The sequence below is a fragment of the Theropithecus gelada genome, chromosome 1 (assembly GCF_003255815.1).
Source record: "Theropithecus gelada isolate Dixy chromosome 1, Tgel_1.0, whole genome shotgun sequence".
Lineage (NCBI taxonomy): Eukaryota > Metazoa > Chordata > Mammalia > Primates > Cercopithecidae > Theropithecus > Theropithecus gelada.
In genome coordinates this window covers 204,448,212-204,467,331 of record NC_037668.1, presented here as the reverse complement: position 1 = coordinate 204,467,331, position 19,120 = coordinate 204,448,212, and the positions used below count along the sequence as shown (strand labels likewise).

At 43.6% G+C, this 19,120-nt stretch overlaps 1 protein-coding gene across 3 annotated transcripts in view; it reads right to left on the bottom strand.

The window, feature by feature from the left end:
- The window catches only part of COG2 (component of oligomeric golgi complex 2), a 51,613-nt gene extending 44,896 nt beyond the window's left edge, over nucleotides 1-6,717 (bottom strand). For 2 of the 3 annotated variants that reach the window (XM_025400527.1, XM_025400534.1), the window contains exon 1: nucleotides 6,495-6,717. In XM_025400527.1, coding sequence (XP_025256312.1) covers nucleotides 6,495-6,566 — 72 coding nt within the window. In that variant the 5' untranslated portion in view covers nucleotides 6,567-6,717. Of the gene's footprint in view, nucleotides 1-6,132; nucleotides 6,363-6,494 lie in introns of those variants that run through there. The other variant, XM_025400545.1, reaches the window with a different exon arrangement.
- Between the last annotated feature and the right edge of the window lie 12,403 nt (nucleotides 6,718-19,120).

The window sequence follows — 19,120 nt, the reverse complement described above, 5'->3', positions numbered from 1 at the left end:
ATAACCTGTCCCTTCCCTTTAACAAATATTTGTGCTCTGTCCCAGCTGATTTCTTCTCTTTCTTTCTCCTTTTTACCCCAATTTAACACTAATGATAATCTATGTGGCCTTTCAGCTTACTTTCTCAACTTAATTTCTTGAGCGCTTAAGCAGAATGATCTCATTCTGAAGTGCTCATTGCTGTGGGTGTTTTAGGGACACCTGAGGAAGCCCAAGCCTCCGTTTGTGATTAATTTGTTTAGTTAAATCTTCACAGAAATTTGATGTTAAATGCTATATGACTAGTTAAACAACAAAGATCTATTTACATCATGCTTATCTAACTTTGAACAACTATCCCAAGTAATAAAAACTCAAGGGACCGTGAGTTCAACATTTTATTCAAGAAATACATTGTATAATATTGCAAAAAGTGACTTACAAAATCGAAAGCCACAACTGCTCAGAAAGCTTTTTCTTTTTCTTTTTTTTTTTTTTTTTTTTTTTGCACACCAAAGAACTTCTTTTTACCAAAGGCCAACTGAATAAACTGTGTATGTCCAATGGTACTGATCTCATACCATCAAGAAAAGTATTTCACATTAGGAAATTGCTCCACATGTGGGTAATTAGAAAATTTTGTGATAATCAGTCTCAAATATATTCTTTATTTCTGTTGCAAACTGGAGCCAAAGATAATTCAAGCTTTTCATGAAGACTGAAAATGAAACCATGAACCTGTAAGGTCAGCATTTTAGTTGCTGTGAAATGATGGCACACGCTGTGCCGGGCACTCAGCAACACTGGGCTGCGCGGCTTTCACACCCACATCGCTCTCCTGTATCTCATCTACAGGCCAAGAGTCCAGGTCACTAGATGGGTTACAATTTGTTTTAAATAAGTGATGACCCTCAATCTTGTCCCTACTGATAAAATGCGTGTGCTTTAGCATAGGGACTATGCAATATTTTGGGGCTGTTCTTAGTATTCAAAATCACATATTCCAAAGTTCCCACCACCTAGAAAGGAAAGCATGACACGATTATTTTTCCAGTACTGAAGCCTGGGAGTCAGGAGGTAGGGGCCCTGAGTTGCCCCAGTTAGTTGTGTGACTTTGGGGGAAGTCACAACAACTCTGGACCTCAGTTTCTTTATCTGCAAATGGGAAGAATCTACTACAACTGTACCTCTGTATCCAGGCATTCCACACCGTCTAATTCAACCAGCCATGAATTGAAGAGACTCTTTAAAAAAATAATGTAAAAAATAAAAAGTAACGCAAATAAAAACACAGTATAACGACGACTTACACTGTATTAGGTAGTGTACGTGATCTAGAGGTGATTTAAAGTATTCCAGAGCATGTAAGTAGGTTATATGCAAATACTACACCATTTACAAGAGGGTCTTGAGCATTTGCGGATTTTGCTATCTGTGAAGGGGTGGGAGATGTCCTGGAATCAATCCTCTGCGGCTACTGAGGGGCAACTGTAAGTTTCTTTATTCGCAGAAACATAAAATGACAAGAGCCAGAAACACTGCAAAGAGTACTGAGATAAGCATCACCCCATGACACAAATGAGGACACAAGCCCACAGAGGCCAGTGATTTGCACAAAATCACACGTGAGTGGTCAGCAGAGCTGAAACTGGGGCCCACATCTCCAGGTCACTGCTATTCAATCAGCCAGGCATTATTCTCCTGGACACACCTCCTGTTTCAATATTCCCTATTCACACACTTAGAATACAGAGCAGCCTCAGAACTACAGTAAGGGGTCCCCTTATCTGAGGGAGATACATTCCAAGACCCCTGGTCAATGCCTGAAACCAGATAGTACTCAAGTCTACATACACTATGTTTTTTCAATCTGATAACCAAGATAGCTACTAATCAATAGAAACTGTCCATCAATGCAACAAGCTGCTCTGGAATACTTCCAAATGTTCTGGAAAATGCTTTCTCATGTCTTCATGGTGTACATAGGTGGCAGTCTGATTACATACAAGCACCTGTTACATAAAAGCACCGAGATGCGTTTTGAAAAGGGCACCCTGCCTGTGATGTAGAACATGGACTAGAAAAAGGCAAGAATGGATGCCAGGGGACTATAGTAAGAAGCCACTAGATTATAATGGCCAAAGATAACGATGAGTCAGAAAGTGGGAAAACAGGAGATGGAGAGAAGTAGACAAATTTCAGGGATATTTGGGAAGTGAAATCCTAAGGCTCAGTAACAGATTGGATTTGAAGAATGTGAAGGAGAGAGGTGTTATCAAGGACGACTCCTGGTTTTCTGACTCACAACCAGATGGATGGATTACCTCAGGTCTAGTATACCTGAGATAGGTAATACCAGAAGAGAGCTAGGTTTGAGAGGAGGTTGTGTTTTTTCATCTTCCCCCCACAAATTCAGTTTTAAATACGCCGAGTTTGAGGTGCCACAGAGATAGCCAAGAAGAGATGTCAAGGTGCTGTGCACGTGAGGTTGCAGATCGAAGACATCTGGGCCAGAAGTATGAACCTTTCACCTGTCTACACGTGGTCACTGAAGCTGCATGAAGTGGGTCACCTGGGGAAAAGTGCACAGCATGTGAAAAGGAACAGACATGTGGCTGAATCCATAACCCACCAGTTAATGGTTAGGAGGAGGAGAATGATTATGCAAAAGAGACAAGACCAGAGAAGCCAAAAGAAAACCAGAAAGCACCAAGTTTCAGAAAGCAAATGAAGGAAGCATTTGGTCTACTGAGGTCAGGGAAGGAGGCACAAAAGGGCTGGCGTATCAACTTCCATCTAGTTAACTTTGGTGAGAAGTCTTTAGTGGAATGATGGGACCAGAAGCCAGAATGAAGTGAATTTAAGAGTGAAGGGAGAGAAAGTAAAGACAACCCTTAAGCATTTGGCTGTGAGATGGAACAGAGTGAGGGGCTTTAACTGGAGGTTAGAGGGTCCAGTAGAAGAAACCAAAACAGGAGTGTGTATGAAAGCCAATGGAAAGGAGTGTGGAGAGGGTGGGAATAACAGGGTCCTGAGAAGGGAGAGGGCACCGGATCCAAGCATGGGAGGCAGACCTCCGGAGGAAGGAAAGACCCATACTGGGGTCCCCAACTACCTGTCAGGAACCGGATGGCACAGCAGGAGGAACGCAGCGTGTATTTACAGCCACTCTGTATCAGAGCTCCGCCTCCTGTCAGATCAGTGGCGGCACTAGATTCTCATAGGAGCGTGGACCCTACTGTGAACTGCACACGCAATGGGTCTAGGTTAGGCACTCCTTATGAGAACCTAATGCCGAATGATCTGTCACTGTCTCCCACCACCCCCAGATGGGACTGTCTAGTTGCAAGAAAACAAGCTCAGGGCTCCCACTGATTCTACATTACGGTGAGTTGTATAATTATTTCATTATGTATTACAATGTAATAATTATAGAAATAAAGTACACAATAAATGTAATGTGCTTGAATCATCCCAAAACCATCCCCTGCACCCCTGGTCCATGGAAAAATTGTCTTCCAAAAGTGTCAAAAAGGTTGGGGACCACTGCCCTACACAACAGGTTAACGATGGGAGTGAGAACAGGTACAAACGCAAGAATGAGGTTGTTGTCAGCAAGATGAAGGAGCTGCTGCTTGATGGCCTCTATTTTTTCTGTAAAACAGATGAAGTCATATGTGAGACAGGATGTGATTTCCACAGCACACCTAGGTAAGTGGGTTTAAGTTATCCCTGTTAGCCTACAACCTCTCTCCTACTACCAGTAACTTACATCCTAATTCATCTACCGATTGTCAACCCTCTCTAAGAGTGTTAGTACTTTTTCTTTTCTTTTTTTTTTTTTTGATGGGGTCTCGCTCTATTGCCCAGGCTGAAGTGCAGTGCTGCAATCCTGGCTCACTGCAGCCTTGACCTCCACAGGCTCAGGTAATCCTCCCACCTCAGCCTCCCAAGTAGCTGGGACTACAGGTATGTGCCACCACACCTGGCTAATTTTTTAATATTTTGTAGAAATGCATTCTATATTGCTCAGCGTGTATACTTTTATTAAGCTGACAAAGTCAACAGCATCATGCCACCACCACCTTTGACCCCTCAAGTGATTTGTTCATCTGCCACTCCTGCTTTTTGATCATTTACGTAATATTTTTCACAAACTATCCCCTCCTGTATTTCTCAGATCTCATAAAAACCACTGAAATAACTTTTTAAGTAGCCTCCTGCTACCAGTCAGTTCCAATTGCAACATATATGATCATGCCATTTCCTGCTTTTAACCTGACTATAACTCCACAACGAATACTGCACCAAGTGCAAATTCATCAGTGTAGTATACAAGGCCCAATGCAACTTGCAATCAATCCCATCTCATCTAACTTTCTACTTTCCCAGTCTCTTTCCTGGCCATCCTTCCACATGCTAGCCACTGTGGACTAAGTGCTGTTTCTTGGCACACATGTCCTTCCTATCTACCATGCTAGAGAGCTAAAAAACTATCTCACTTATCCCTATACCTTCATGTCTAGACTGCTGCCTGGCACATAGCAGGTGGTCATGGAATGCCCACTGATTAAACAACTGCTACGATCTATGGCAACCTAAACGCAGTTTCCCATCAACTGACTGGATTTTCAAGCGTCTCAAATCTCCCAACGCAAACGTCATATCCCAACCTTCTCACATGCACAAAACCTATCCAATTACAAAATGTGTTGAATGAGACACAAACACAGAAATATATCCTGGATAAATGTTCCAACCATCCTTTCTGCCATGGAAGTGTAACTTATATATAGTTACATATGTTTAAGGAAACAAAAATTGCAAATAACCTTTATCTTCAAGCTCCACCTAAAAAATCAACAACATTTTACACAGAACAGCTGTTCTATGTATTTTCTTCTATGTATGTTGTCACTTTTATAAGCACTATAAAATGTACGGCATATTCATAGAGCCACGAAATATGCAACTGCTGGCATTCCAGCCACCCTCCCCCACCCCGTTTGCACTCTAAGTTCTATTTTAGAACTTACATTTCTGTGATTTCACTTACTGAAGCTGCATATACCAAAGGCATTCTGTCAACTCAGAGTGGGAAAGGTGGTGGGGTTAGTGAGTCAGAGAAGATGCTGGTGTTGAGCCTTAAGAAATCAAGAGATGGACAAGCTGAGATTATTCTGTACTCCGAGATTCTTGACGTCAACAACGCCCCCGATCTCTGTGTGTGGCCTTTCCTCTTGCAGGGCACCTCTCCCCAGCATGTACCCTTAGCTGTTTCTTTCCACCCTCATTTCAGGGTCGCTCTTACCCAGTGGGCGAAACAAAGGGTTTCTAGATCAATGAGTTGATTCTGTACATTCTTTCAGACATCCTAATGAAGTTACACCTTTTAGTACAGTGGTCTAATAGGAATATCACTTACAAGAATAACGTACATTATTCCTGGGTATAGATAAGTCCTACATATTAAAAATGGTATGGTCACACTGGAGAAGATACAGATATACTTAAAAAACAACAACAGAGCTTTGGAGATGTAATCTGAATGCAAATATTATCAAAAAGAGATAGGCTATTCTAGAAAAATAGAAAACATTTTAAGTCACCAAGAGAGGCAGAGTAAGAGATTTCAACTCACTTGCTCAAAATTGTAGGTGTCTACTAACAAGTTAAAACTTTGCGCTTTTTAACACTGAAAGCAGCTACTAAGTGGTGTCAAAACTCCTAGTCCTCAGGAAATTAAATATAAACATTTTTTTGAATGGTTTAAGTGCAGACCCAGAGGGTTACACCAAATAGATAGGCAAAGCTCCTCCTAGCTCTCACTCAAAGCCTGGCCATTTTCAAGGTTGTGCCTGATGAACTTTATCATCAGTGAAGTGTTTTCAGTTTATATTTCTTTTCTCTAAGTTTACGACCTACAACTACCAACTTCTTCAAATGCATCATGTAAAAAGAAGTAGAGCAACTTGTTTAAAGAGTAATGGTTTGCTTTGTCGTACTGCAAGTCAGTAAGAATGTTCTAAGCTTCTAAAGATCCCATTCCGGAAGCTTTAGCTGAATGTTAAGCAAAACTTCAGGTTAAGTTCTTTTTCTTTCCAACCCGAGTCCCTAGGAAAGTACGTGGGCTCAGGGATTTATTCAACACACACTTAATGAGCTCCAAGACCCCGGTCAACAAGCTTCTTTCCGACAAGGGGACTGGCAATCTGACTGCGCTGCACGGTAACAGGAACGGGTAACAGAGGCTTTGACATTCAGCTCAAAACCACTTGCCCAGAACTTTCAGGCCTTTTCATGTAACATGCACGATTTTACAGAAGTGCTTTCTCCAGGCTGCACCTGCCAAACCTGAGGCCAAAAGACTCATTGCGAAGTGCAGCGAGGTCTCGGAGGAGGACCAGATACGGAGCGTGCGCGGGTAGAAGCAGCAGCCCGAAGAGAGGGCCCCAGAGGGCACAGGGCAGAGGCACCCCCATGGCCCGGCTTCGGGGAGCGGAGGCCGCGCGCACCTTCATGAACTCGTCCTTGTCGAAGCAGAGCGTGTCCGGCCCCTTGGGCAGGTTCATCCTACTTTTCTCCATCCCGCCAGCCACCGCCTCTCAGTGCCAAGATCCAAGGGAGAAAACGCAGGAGGCTGCGCAGACGGACTCGGCGGCCGCGGCCACCGCCAGTTTCCACGGCACAGGGGGGTCTGCTTCCGCCAACATGGCAGCGCCCGCGCCGCGGCCAATGAACGACGGCACCGCAAGCCGGCCTGCGCCTGGCTCTGGCCAAGAGGGCCACGGGGGCCGCCACTGCTGCGCCGGCTAGGCCGTGCTGCCCTCATGCGGCGGAGGGCGGCACTGCAGCCTCGCGCGGGCTCCTGCGAGGCTGCCCACCTCCCTAGGAGGCGTGGCTGAGCTGCAAGGGTGGGTCAAAAGGGGTGAGCGGGTCTCCCTCCCAGCCTACCGTTTCTACTGGGAAAAATTGACCTGCAACGCTTTTCCAGTGCCTTCTCCTCTGAGATTGCTCCGCTTCGTTATGCATGGCCAGAAGTTGGCCCTTTGGTTCTCAGGCCCGTTTTCCAGGTTGGACGTATCACTGGTCGCATTCTTCACCTCCCTGTGCGCGGTCACTGCTGCTGGTGGGCGCTGACGCCTCTATGGAGACCCCCGCCCTTAGCCTCTGCACCCACAGAGAAGTGTAGCGTCTCCTCCACTGGGCTCCGTTACTGGGAACTCATAGAGAAGAATGTGGTCAGCTAGGCAGCTTTGGGTCCTCTGAGCCGCTCCCTGTTCAACCTCGGGCTCCGTTCCAGGTGGGCAGTCTCTGAGCGCAACTTTGGGTCTTCAAGGGGCTTAAAGGAGTGCCTCGCTATCTGATTAAACACAGCAGACAAATACACGTGCATGCATATTTATTTTTAATTTCAACCAGGAATGGACACATTTTTGTGTTGTGGCCAGTAGCGGTGCAACCAAACCAATTTCTCAGACTGTCTTCCTCCTCCTGCCCCCACCCACCCCAATTTTATTCTGAGATGTTCTTCCTTTTTCTCCTCCCTTGCTTTTTTCTCCTCTTGTCCCTTCCGCTAGCTGTAAATACCGTGGTCAAATGATGATGATTCATTTTTCTTCTTTTCTCCTTGACATTCTGATGACTCAAACCACAAACCTCACTTCACACTTCATTCTGCAAACTTTTCCTTCCTGCTTCTATTGGGGAATCTAGGCCTCTCCTCCCAATTTTTCTCCTTAGAGATAAGATTGACGCCATGATGGCTCATAAAAAGGAATGGGACAGCAGAGGACAAGACCTCACTATGAGACTTTGTATTTCAAGTATCTCAACTGGAAAACTGGTCAAATAAAAAAAAAAAAAAAATGTGGGCATAGAATCCAAAACGCTCTACTCCCTAGCACTGGACCTGGCAGACCCTGTTGAAGAGCCTATTTCCTGCCAGTGTCTAGAGAACAGATGAACAGGATGAGAGCTGGAAGCTAGCTGGAGGATCAAACTATTCTGCCAGAGGAGCGATTGGGAAAAGTGCATCCTAAGTCCTGTTATGTTTGTTTGGCTGGAGGAAATGACAACCTCATTTTCTGTTTAATTTTTTGTTTTCTCTTGTTATGAAAGTTTTCAAACACACGGAAGTTTAGAGAGTGCAAGAACCTCACCCTAGGTACTTAGCACCTCTCTTCAACCGTCATCAACCTGTCTCCTCTGCCCCTCCCCACCCACTGCATCAAGACCTTCTTTTTTTTGTTTATATATATATATATTTAGATGCGAGTTTTACTCTTGTTGCCCAGGCTGGAGTGCAATGGCATGATCTCTGCTCACTGCAACCTCCACCTCCCAGGTTCAAGCGATTCTCCTGCCTCAGCCTCCCGAGTAGCTGAGATTACAGGCAGGCACCACCACACCTGGCTAATTTTTGTATTGTTGTAGTAGAGATGGGGTTTCACCATGTTGGCCAGGCTGGTCTCGAACTCCTGACCTCAGGTGATCCACCCACCTCAGTCTCCCAAACTGCTGGGGTTACAGGCATGAACCAATGTGTCTGGCCTTTTGTTGGAATATGTTTTAAAGCAAATTCCAAACACCACATCATTTCCTATCTCCTAATACCTCAGTTTACACATTAAAAGAAGAAGAAAAAAAAAAAACCTGACATTTTATAACACCTAACAAAACCAACAATTCTAATAACCAATCTATACTGGCTCTGAAAGGTGGGCCTTTATCCCAAGGTCACACGGTTAATAAGTGGAAAGTTGCAAACCCAGGCAGCCTGCCTTCACAGCCCAGTACCAAGACACAGGAGAGGATGCGAGATAGATGAAACAAAGATGTCTGCAACCCTGCCTTCTCTTTTGAGGCTCTGCAGGAAGTCTAGGTAAGCTGGAACTCGAACTCTTTCTTTCTTCACTGTAATTCCCTTCTGACATTGTTCAGAAATAAAATGAACCTAATTTTGTACAGACCGGTGGACTTATCTTGAGGATGCTAAAGGGATTAAGTGGCAAAGGCGATTAAGGGTCGCTGCTGCCTGCTCTCCTCCAAAGATTGAGAAGGGAGCCATCAGGACCCCATGGAGTGGGATTCCGCTTGGAGACACAGAGAGTAGTGCAGACCACCACAGCCAAGAGCAGCAAGAAAGACTTCAATGCTGGCATCATACTCTACACAGGTCAAAGGCAAGAGAGAAAGCCTACAACTGCCCAGAGGACATGGCCCTGGGTTTCCACTCAGAGCTGATGTTCAACTGGCACACACTATTTAGCTGTGCTACTTGGTAAATATTGCAACACCTCCAAGGTTGGTGAACGGCCTCTGTACAGAATCTGCTGCTGCCCTGACCCCTACCTTGGCCTCATGATCCAGCCAAGGAATCACTAGAGGGTTAGTGCCTGGCTTAGCAGGGCTCCTCTAGCCAGCTTCTGATTGGCTAATGTCTGTGCTGTTAAATATTTGTCTGCTATTAAATATTTGAATGTTGTCTCTGGTAGTGATACTTATTTCATAGTATTTGCAGGAAGAGTAAATTTAGGAGTGCATATAAAGCACCTACCTAATCAGTGCAAGACATAATATGGAATCTTTGTACCTGAGTTTTTTTCCCCCTTTGTTGATCTGTAACTTTCTTCAAAATGAGACTTTAGCTGACACATTTTTCCATCTTTTTAAGTATCTCTTTTATATCCCCTAATTTCATCCTTTCTTGGCATTTCTTTATAAAGCATGCACCTGCTACTTCATTTCTAAGTAAATATTAATCCCCCTTTGACTTTGCATCTCTGGAAAATTTTTAGTTCCCTATTTTCAGTGGCATTGTGACAGGTCCCATTTTTTTCTTCCCACTCTCCCCTATTTATAGGCTCCACATTTTTGGCAGGTTTGCTATAGAACGCTCAAAAATTGCAAGGGAAATATTATGCTCAGGAAATCATAGGAGCATTTTCTCTAGTAATCATCACCAAGTTCTTATGCTGATCCTCTCCTGAACTGTTGGACTAAAGCAGCTGAATTTTCCAACAGCAACCAGAGTCGCCCTTGTTCACTACTGAAGGATAGGAGGGTTTCCGTTTTTAAATGGATCATGTGCTTGACTTGAAGGCTGAGGATACAGTCAGACGGTCCTGCATTGCTAGAGGAGGGCAGACATGGGGGTAGGGGTGGAGCAGGAGGGAACAAGGGAGACAGTCACCACCTTCAGGACCTGCACTCTGACTTGGAAAGCTCAATGAACCCAACTGGGCTATTTCAACATCTCCTATATTTTGTTTATAACTCTGCCTCATTCCAGAGTGAGTTTGAGGTGGTTTGGTTTGATTCCTGAACAATTCCCATGCCAATTAGAAGAGATTATGTTGGGCGGGTCCCCAATTCGGCCTCGTCTCCCTAATCAACTAGTAAATGTTATGGGAATAACCAAATATACTTTCATCTATGTTTTGTAATAGATCCCGCTCATAGAAATGGTAGGGATAATATCTTTTTCTTTTTAGCAATCTAGGGGAAATTGTGATTTTGAAATGAACCAAGAGGGTTACAGTTGTCTTCAAAGGAAAAAGAGTCAGCCTAGCATGCCATCCCAGATGTGACTCTATGGTGTATCCTGTGCCTTTCTTGACTTTAAGCTATTTTACAACTCCGTAAGTTGTGGTGGATAACTAATAGCAATGCAAATAATAGTAACATTTGCCTATAAACATGCAAATGAATTTTATCCTGTGAAAGTACAGTTGACCCTTTTTGCCTCAATTTCCTTTGGAAAAAGTCAGTTTTGCATATCTTAGGGAATTTCATTTGCACATCCTTGGCTGTATATTTGTCTGGTCTTTAGATTGTCTCTTGAAGCGGTGGTAACATTTTATTAGTTCTCTTGTTAAGTACTGAGTTCAAATCTTTACAAGTATTCTTTTTATATTTGTATGAAAGTTATGATTTTAAAAAAGTATCCCTTAGCAGCATTTCAAATCATAAACTGTGATAGGATCCTCATAAATGAAAGTGCAGAGAAATAAAATCAGTGAATTTTAGAATTGTCTTCTGTGTGGCCAGCACTATGACAGGGGCTAAGAATGAATGAAGCTCAAGACTCAACCTTTGACCCTGAAGAGCTCAGAATCTGCTTAGAGAGACACGACCTTCAAGCATGATAAATGTATGTGACTCTTTCACATTACTGCTCCTCGGGGTTCTGCTAACCTTTCTCTTCCATGCTACCCTCTCCCACAGTCATCTCAGCTGTGCCCTTAGGGTTTCAGCCCTGGTCCACATACTCACAATTCTACCATCACATCTTCACCATGTGCTGCTTTCCCCCCTCCACTAGACCCATGTATAATACTACTTCACTTTGGTGTCCCACTGATGCCTCAAACTCAGCATGTTTGAAATTGATTCATTATCTTTCCTGAAAGGCCCACTTATCCTCCTTCATTTTGTTTCTTGATAAATGGCTCCACCAAATGCCAGCTGCATAAGCCAAACACCCCAGAAATCAATCACAGAACTGAGCCAACCGGTTGCACTTTAAAATATTCAGCCACAAACCTCAAATGGGTGTAGAGGCAGAAAAGGGGTGATCCCTTTCCTCCCCATCATAAAGGGTCAAGGCTGACACTCCTATGACAAAAGACAGGTTAACAGAGAAAAGCATCAGAAATTTATTATGTGCACACATGTGCACTGGAATCATACAAAACATGAAAACCCCAAAGACAGCCAGCTGGTTGATGCTTCAGTATGCTCTTCATTGGGAAGAGGGGAGATGGGGGTGTAGGAGTGAAATAATTTACAGGGGAAATGAATGGACCCAGAAGACAGAAATTAACCTGAAAATGATTCTCTTTGGAATTTAGATGAGCCCTAGAGGCAGACAGTGTCTTGTGGAAAAGTCCATCCCAATGTGGTTGCACTCCTCAGTCTTCTTTCGTGTGATAGAAAATGAGATTTCAGGGAATGAGTGGAGGGCAATTGTGTTCCTCTTTGGAAGTCTGGTTTCCAGGTAAATAAGGAACTTCAGAGAAGAACCTCATCCTGTGCTTTGGGAAAGACAAAGAACTGGAGCCAGAGAAGAGGATGGGGTGGTAGAGATCTTGAGGCTGCTTCTCCAGTTCGTTGTGTCAAAGTGCCATATGTCAGGGCACCAGTTTCTGAGCCCCAGCAGGATACTTAGCAGTGACCGTGAACTCCCTTGTCTCTCCAGCGGGCTTGCTTTCCCTCTAATGAAAATGACTAGCTCATGCCTTCAAGACTTGCCTCAACTTTCTCCCCTACTTCTTCCCCACAACGCCCCCTTCCTCTTAGCTCGTGCCCTTATGTCACCTTTTGTTGGGGAAACAGAAGCAAATTGCACAGGAATTCTCACATGTTCTTAGCATCAGATCAAATCTATAGTGCATCTGTGTCCAGGTATTTTCATTTTTTATCATTTATTCCACACACATTTCTTAAACACCTGCTCTATGGTAGGCAATACGCTGAGCATTGGTAATTCAGTAATGAACAGCACAGAAAAGTCCCTCTCATCATGGAATTTCCATTGTAATTGAACAGACGCACAATAAACTAATAAAAACTAAAAGTTCACTAAAGATAAAGCCGAGTTAGTGAGAAGAGCGGTGAGAGACTGTCATAGGGGAGCAAGTGTCCCCGCTGTCATGCAGCCAGGTCCCTCCACGGGGCCTTGGGACTCATTCTCTCCAGCCCTTTCCAGGACTCCATTCTGGGAGGTAACTCAACGCCTCGTTTCTTTTTTTTTCCTTTTCCTTTTTTTTTTTTTTTTTTTTTTGAGATGGAGTCTCACTCTGTAGCCCAGGCTGGAGTGCGGTGGCGCAATCTCTGCTCATGCAACCTTCACCTCCCAGGTCCCCTTTCAAGCAATTCTCCTGCCTCAGCTTCCCGAGTAGCTGAAATTACAGGCATATGCCACCATGCCCAACTAATTTTTGTATTTTTAGTAGAGATGGGGTTTCACCATGTTGACCAGGCTGGTCTTGAACTCCTGGCCTCAAGTGATCCACCTCTCTTGGCCTCCCAAAGTGCTGGGATTACAGGCATGAGCCACTGCGCCTGGCCTCAATGCCTCCTTTCTAATGGATCACTCCTGTCAGCAACTTCTGAGTTTCCTGCACTGCCATCATTCACAGTATAGCTTGTAAAATACTTCTTTATAACCTGGTTGCCCAACTTGGTTACCATTCCCCTGGGGATACCTGAAAACTCTGTATACAATCGTGTGCACAGATCATCTTAAGAGAGTCCCTTTCCAGATCCTCTCCTTCCATACACACTCTTTAGTAAAACTGATATGCCTAACAATGCATTGGATATCATTAGTGATAGATCTAATTTCCTTTTATTTGGGATTCATGGATCAGGGCAGCCACCGTCCTACAAAACAGAATAAGAGGACTGGACATGGCAGCGCATGCCTGTAATCCCAGCACTTTGGAAGGCTGAGGTGGGCGGATCACCTGAGGTTGGGGGTTCATGACCAGCCTGGCCAACATGGTGACACCCCGTCTCTACTAAAAAATACAAAAATTAGCCAGGTGTGGTTGCTTCTGATTGGCTAATGACTCTGCCTTTGTTTTCTGCCAGTCTTTGCTGGCTTATCCTGACCTCAAATTTTTAGCACCAATGTGCTCCTGAACTCAGACCTGTTTTTGCTTAACTCAGAGTCTCCCTCAAGGCAAAGATGAAGGCATTGACTGGGCTATGTTCTCATCTGCAGGTTCGACTGGGGAAGAATCTGTTTCCAAACTCATTTAGGTTTTTGGCAGAATTCATTTTCTTGCACCCATATGTCTGAGGGCCCTAGCCTCTTTTTGGCTATCTGTTGGAGTCTTTCTTCTGCTTCTAGAGGCCTCCTGCAGTTCCCTGCCACAAAGACCTCTCCACAGTGGTTGACAAGAAGCCCTTTACTTCTTCAAAGTCAGCAGGAGAGCCTCTGACTCCAGTCAGCAAAAAAACAGACTTATGTAACATGGTGTATTTGTAGTAGGGACAACCCCTTATCTCACCATATTCTGCTAGTTAGAAGTAAGTCTAGGTCCTGTCTACTTTCAAAGGACATAACATAGGTCAGATATCAGAGGGCCACCTTAAAATGTTGGCTAGCACACCTTCCCTATCTCTACTCCCTGCACCAACAAGCTCTCCCAGCCTCAGGGCTTTAAGTAACACCCCTATTTTAATGACCGTCACATTTCTGTCTCTAGCCTGGACCTCATTCCTGAACTCCTGTCTTGTATATCCAACTGCCTACTTGTCATCTCCATGTGGATTTAACAGGCATCTCCGATTCAACACATCCCAAACCAGACTCCTGATTTCCTCTCAGACTTGCTCCTCCTATAGTCTTTCCCATCCTGGTAAACAGCAGCTTTATTGTTCCAGTGCTTCAGGCCAAAAATCTTAAAATCTTGCCAATCCTTATCTTGTTCACAGAATCCATGCATAAAATTCTGTGTGTTTTGCCTTCAAAGCACATACAGAATCTCACCACTTCTCCCCACCTGCCCATCTACTGCCTTGGTCCATGCCAGTGTCATTGGTCATCCAGATCAGTGGTTCTCACCTGGGGAAGGTTTTGTCCACTCTTCTCCCCCTGGGTTTTGGCTATGTCTGGAGGCATCTTTGGTGGCAACACTGGGGGAAGGGTCACTACTGGCATCTAGTGGTCAGAGGACAGGAGTGCTGCCAAACATCATACGACACACAGGGCAGCCTCCACAACAAGGAATTATCTGGCCCCAAATGTCAATGGTGCAGAGGCTGTGAAACCTAATCTACATGAATGCAAATAGCCTCTGAACTGTCTCCTTGCCTTTACCCTTGCTCATCCTCCTGTGAGTCTATACTCCACAAAGCAGTCTGAGGGATTCTTTTCAAATCTAAGCCAAGGCAGGCCTCTTCTCTATTCAAAACCATACAATGGATTCTCACTGGTCACAGAGGTAAGGATCAATCCTAACGAAGGCCTTTGAGGACTTACGTGATCAGGTCCCCACTACCTCTCTTCCCTTCCTCCTACCACTTCCCCTCTTACTCCATCCCTATTGATCCCTGTGCCTTTCTTCAAACACAATAGGCACGCTCCCATGTTCAGTTTGCTGTTCAGTTTGCTGTTCACTTTGTTTGGAATGCTCTTCTGCAGATATTACTGCTGCTTACACTTTTATTTTCTCCAGGTCTTTGCTCAAATAAGAGAAACTTCCCTGACACAGCCCTAATAAAATAGCAACCTGCTCCTATAAACCTCCACCTGCTATGCCCCATACCCTGCTTTACCTTTTTTCCTAACATTTATCAACTCCTAAGATAGATTGATGGACAGAGAGATGAACAGATAGATAGATGAATAGCTAGATAGATGATAGATGGGTAGATGGATGGATACACAGATGATAGAAATAGATAGGTAGATGAATAGATGCATAGATGGGTAGATGGTAGAGATAGATAAATAGATGATAGAGACAGGTAAGTAGGCAGATAGATGACATGTTAGATAGATAGATATAAATGGATAGATGAAAGAGATGGATAGATATTGGTAGATGGTTGGATAGATAGATGATAGAGATGATAGGTAGGTAGGTAGATAGACAGATAGATAGATAGATAGATAGATAGATAGATAGATAGATAGATAAATTATTTGTCTGCTTATTGTCTGCCCCACTAAAATGGAAGCTCCATGGAGCCAAAACCTGTATCCTTCTTATTAACTATTCTGTCTCTAGGGTCTAGTATGGTACCTGGCACATAGTAGGTGTTCCATAAATGTTGAAGAATGACTAGTTTCCTCATTTGTACTTTCACCTTCATTCTAGCCATTCTCCACACAGCAGTCAAAGGATATTCTTAAAATGTGAGAGGAATGCTATCACTCCCCTTCACCTACCCTTCCAAACCCTTGAATTGCTTTTTATTGTTCCTGTTTTTTTTTTTTTTTTTAGATGAAGTCTTGCTCTGTCACCCAGGCTGAAGTGCAGTGGTGCAATTTCGGCTCACTGCAACCTCCTCCTCCTAAGTTCAGGCAATTCCCTTGCCTCAGCCCCTCTGAGTAGCTGGGATTACAGGTGCACACCACCAGACCTGGCTAACTTTTGTATTTTTAGTAGAGACAGGATTTCACCACATTGGCCAGGCTGGGTTCGAACTCCTGACCTCAAGTGATCCTCCCGCTTCAGCCTCCCAAAATCCTGAGATTACAGGTGTGAGCCACTGTGCCCTGCTTATTGCTCTTAAACTCCATTTGATTATTTACAAACCAGGCCAGATTAAGATTTTAGTCTTTAATCACTGAAAAGATTATAGTATCATCACCACTAGAGACAATTTTCTAAACATGATAATGTTAAATCCTAAAATAAGTGTATTAGAAGCCTAACAATTTCAGTTTTTACCAAAATCTCATTAATCATCCCGCCTCTGTATCTATCTAATCTTTTCCAACTGCCTGGTTTTCCCTTCTGTTTCGGGCCTTCACCATACTCTGCCAAAATTACTACAAAAACTTTCCAATTGGTCTTCCCACCTCCGGCCAGATGTCTCCTTCCCTTCTCTCTCCACACCAATTCATTCTCCACATTAACTCCAAAATCATCATTCTAAAATATATATCCCCTTACATCCTTCTTCTACTTAAAATTACTCAAGATCTCTAAATTTCCTTAGTGAAGGATTTTTTTAAGACCCATTAGTTGCAAGTGGCAGCAATCCAAAGCAAACCGGATTGAACAAAAGGGAAAAAAATACAAAGCAAAACTTTAAAAAAGGAATTTTCATGTTCACACAGAAAAAGATTCTGTGGTAGTTCATAGTATTCAAAGAAGAGCAGAAAAAATAGAATTTCAGGATCAAGAAATCGGGAGATAAAATCAGTGGAATTTTTTTTTTTTTTTCCTCACTGTCTGTGTCTCATGTCTACTTGTCTCCATTGGACTGCTTTCTTCTTTAGTCAGCATCTTTTCAAGTGTCAGGGAAGACTGCCACTGCCAACTCTGTAATCACATCCACCAAAGCCACTGGCTTCTGAGGAAAGACAGCGTCTTTCCCACCATTTCTATATCAGTCCCAGGGAAGATTCTGATTGGTCAAATTTGGTCAGGTGGACCAATCAAATGTCCCCAACCAGACAGCATAAAGTGTGGGAGAAATTTCCCACAGACATTAGCAGGCTGTCTGCAGAAGAAGGAAGATGAGAAAACATAGTGGTCAGGCACAACTCAGTAGCCGATGGTTTCTGCAGTTTATTAAACATGGTACATAAAGACCTTCCAGATCTGGTGCCTGCCAACCTCTTCAACTCCACCTTAACCCACATCTTCCTCATGTTCTGTGATCCAGCCACAGTCAGCTGCTGGAATTCTTGGGTGGCTTTTGCCTTCTTTTATCTCCAGCACACACCGCTCTCTGTACCTAAAACACCATTTGCTGCCTCATTATACAAAGATGATACTTCCACATTCTTCAGACCTTATCTCATACATTACCTCCTTCAGGAAATCTTTGTTTTAACATGTGGATTTTATTATTATTCAAGTGTAATGAGGCCAGCAGATCAGGAGATAATTATCCTTGAAAAGATCATTTATTACTCACAGTTCCCAAGAGGAGGGGGCATAGCACATCACAAAGGGCCACATGGGAAGCACCAGGGTTGGTCAGGAGACCCAGGGAGAGAGCTTTTGTGGTGGTTTTGTGGGAAGGAATGGGTGAGACAGGGAAGCAACTCTAGGATGGTCTAGTTTGAATAATTTCAACAGGCTCTGGGGCACAGAGGTCATCTGTAGTTGTCTCGCACCTGGCCATGAGGCAATTAGGATAGGAGAATAGTGGCCCTACGTATGAGAGCCCAATAAGAAAAGAGGTTGTGGGGTGTGGGCTCTGGATTGGTTGGTTTTCATATGAAAGGCACACTCTGTGGCAAGTCGTTTAATATCTCTAGGAATTAAACACTCCTGGAGGGGCAGTCCCTCCAGTGTCAGCAAGGCCTCAGATATAAAAGCATCAGAATACAGAAAGTAAGTGGCAGGGTTAATACAATCTTTCCTAGTGTTTTTTCAGCATCTTCTCCTAAATCAGGTTTAGGCATCTCTTTTTTATGATTCCATAATACCCCTTGCACACTTCTGTGGTTGCAATGGCAGCAGTACCAGCAAGGATATCTTAACCAACAGCCCAGCGATCTTTGACCTTCAAACTACATCTAGGGAAGTGGGTAAGTATTTGAAATAATTTTGCTTGGAGTGGGGGTTCACTCACCTATGTAACCTCAACACTTTGGGAGGCTGAGGCGGGAGGATTGCTTCAGCTCATGAGTTTGAGACCAGCTTGGGCAACAGACTGAGACTTGTCTCTACAAAAATTTTTAAAAACTTAACCAGGCATGGTGGCATGTGCCTGTAGACCCAGATACTTGGGAGGTTGAGATGGGAGGATTGTTTGAGCCCAGGAGGTCGAGATTACAGTGAGCCATAATCACAACCCTGCACCCTGCACTCCAGCCTGTGCGACAGACCCTGTCTCTAGTAAAAACAACAATAAGCAAAATATTTAAGCCATTTAATTTCAATTTAATGGATATGTGACCTCATTTTTATTCTCATAGTTTTTGAGACTACACATTTAGTTTTCAATTAAATGTCTTTAAAATATTTATTCATTTTCTTTCTACTAAAATGATGCAAACAATACTCCTAGGTGTATTATACACTGAATTTTGACACTTTAAAGAATACCACCACATTAACATATGTAGCCATGATTAATTTATCTCTGTGCAGACTATTGAATAAAATTTTTCTCATTTTTATTGTGCACATAGTTGATCTTCCAAATATGTAATTAGTTAGAAAAATTGAAACTCTTAACTGCTCTTTTAAGATATTCATGCCTGTGCATATTCATGCATATACAACTGAAATGCATGAATACACCACTATTCCTCTCACTGCTGACTATGTAGTGCCTTATTGACTTTATAAGTCACCTGCATGTGAATTAGGAAACGAAACTCCTTCTTCTGGGCAGATGCAGCTCTGTGTTGGGTTCATGACTTGGGGGCAGAGCATGGGATGGCTTTTGGCTCTCCTTGCTGCCTGGTCAATAATGCCTTGATCTGTACTAACCT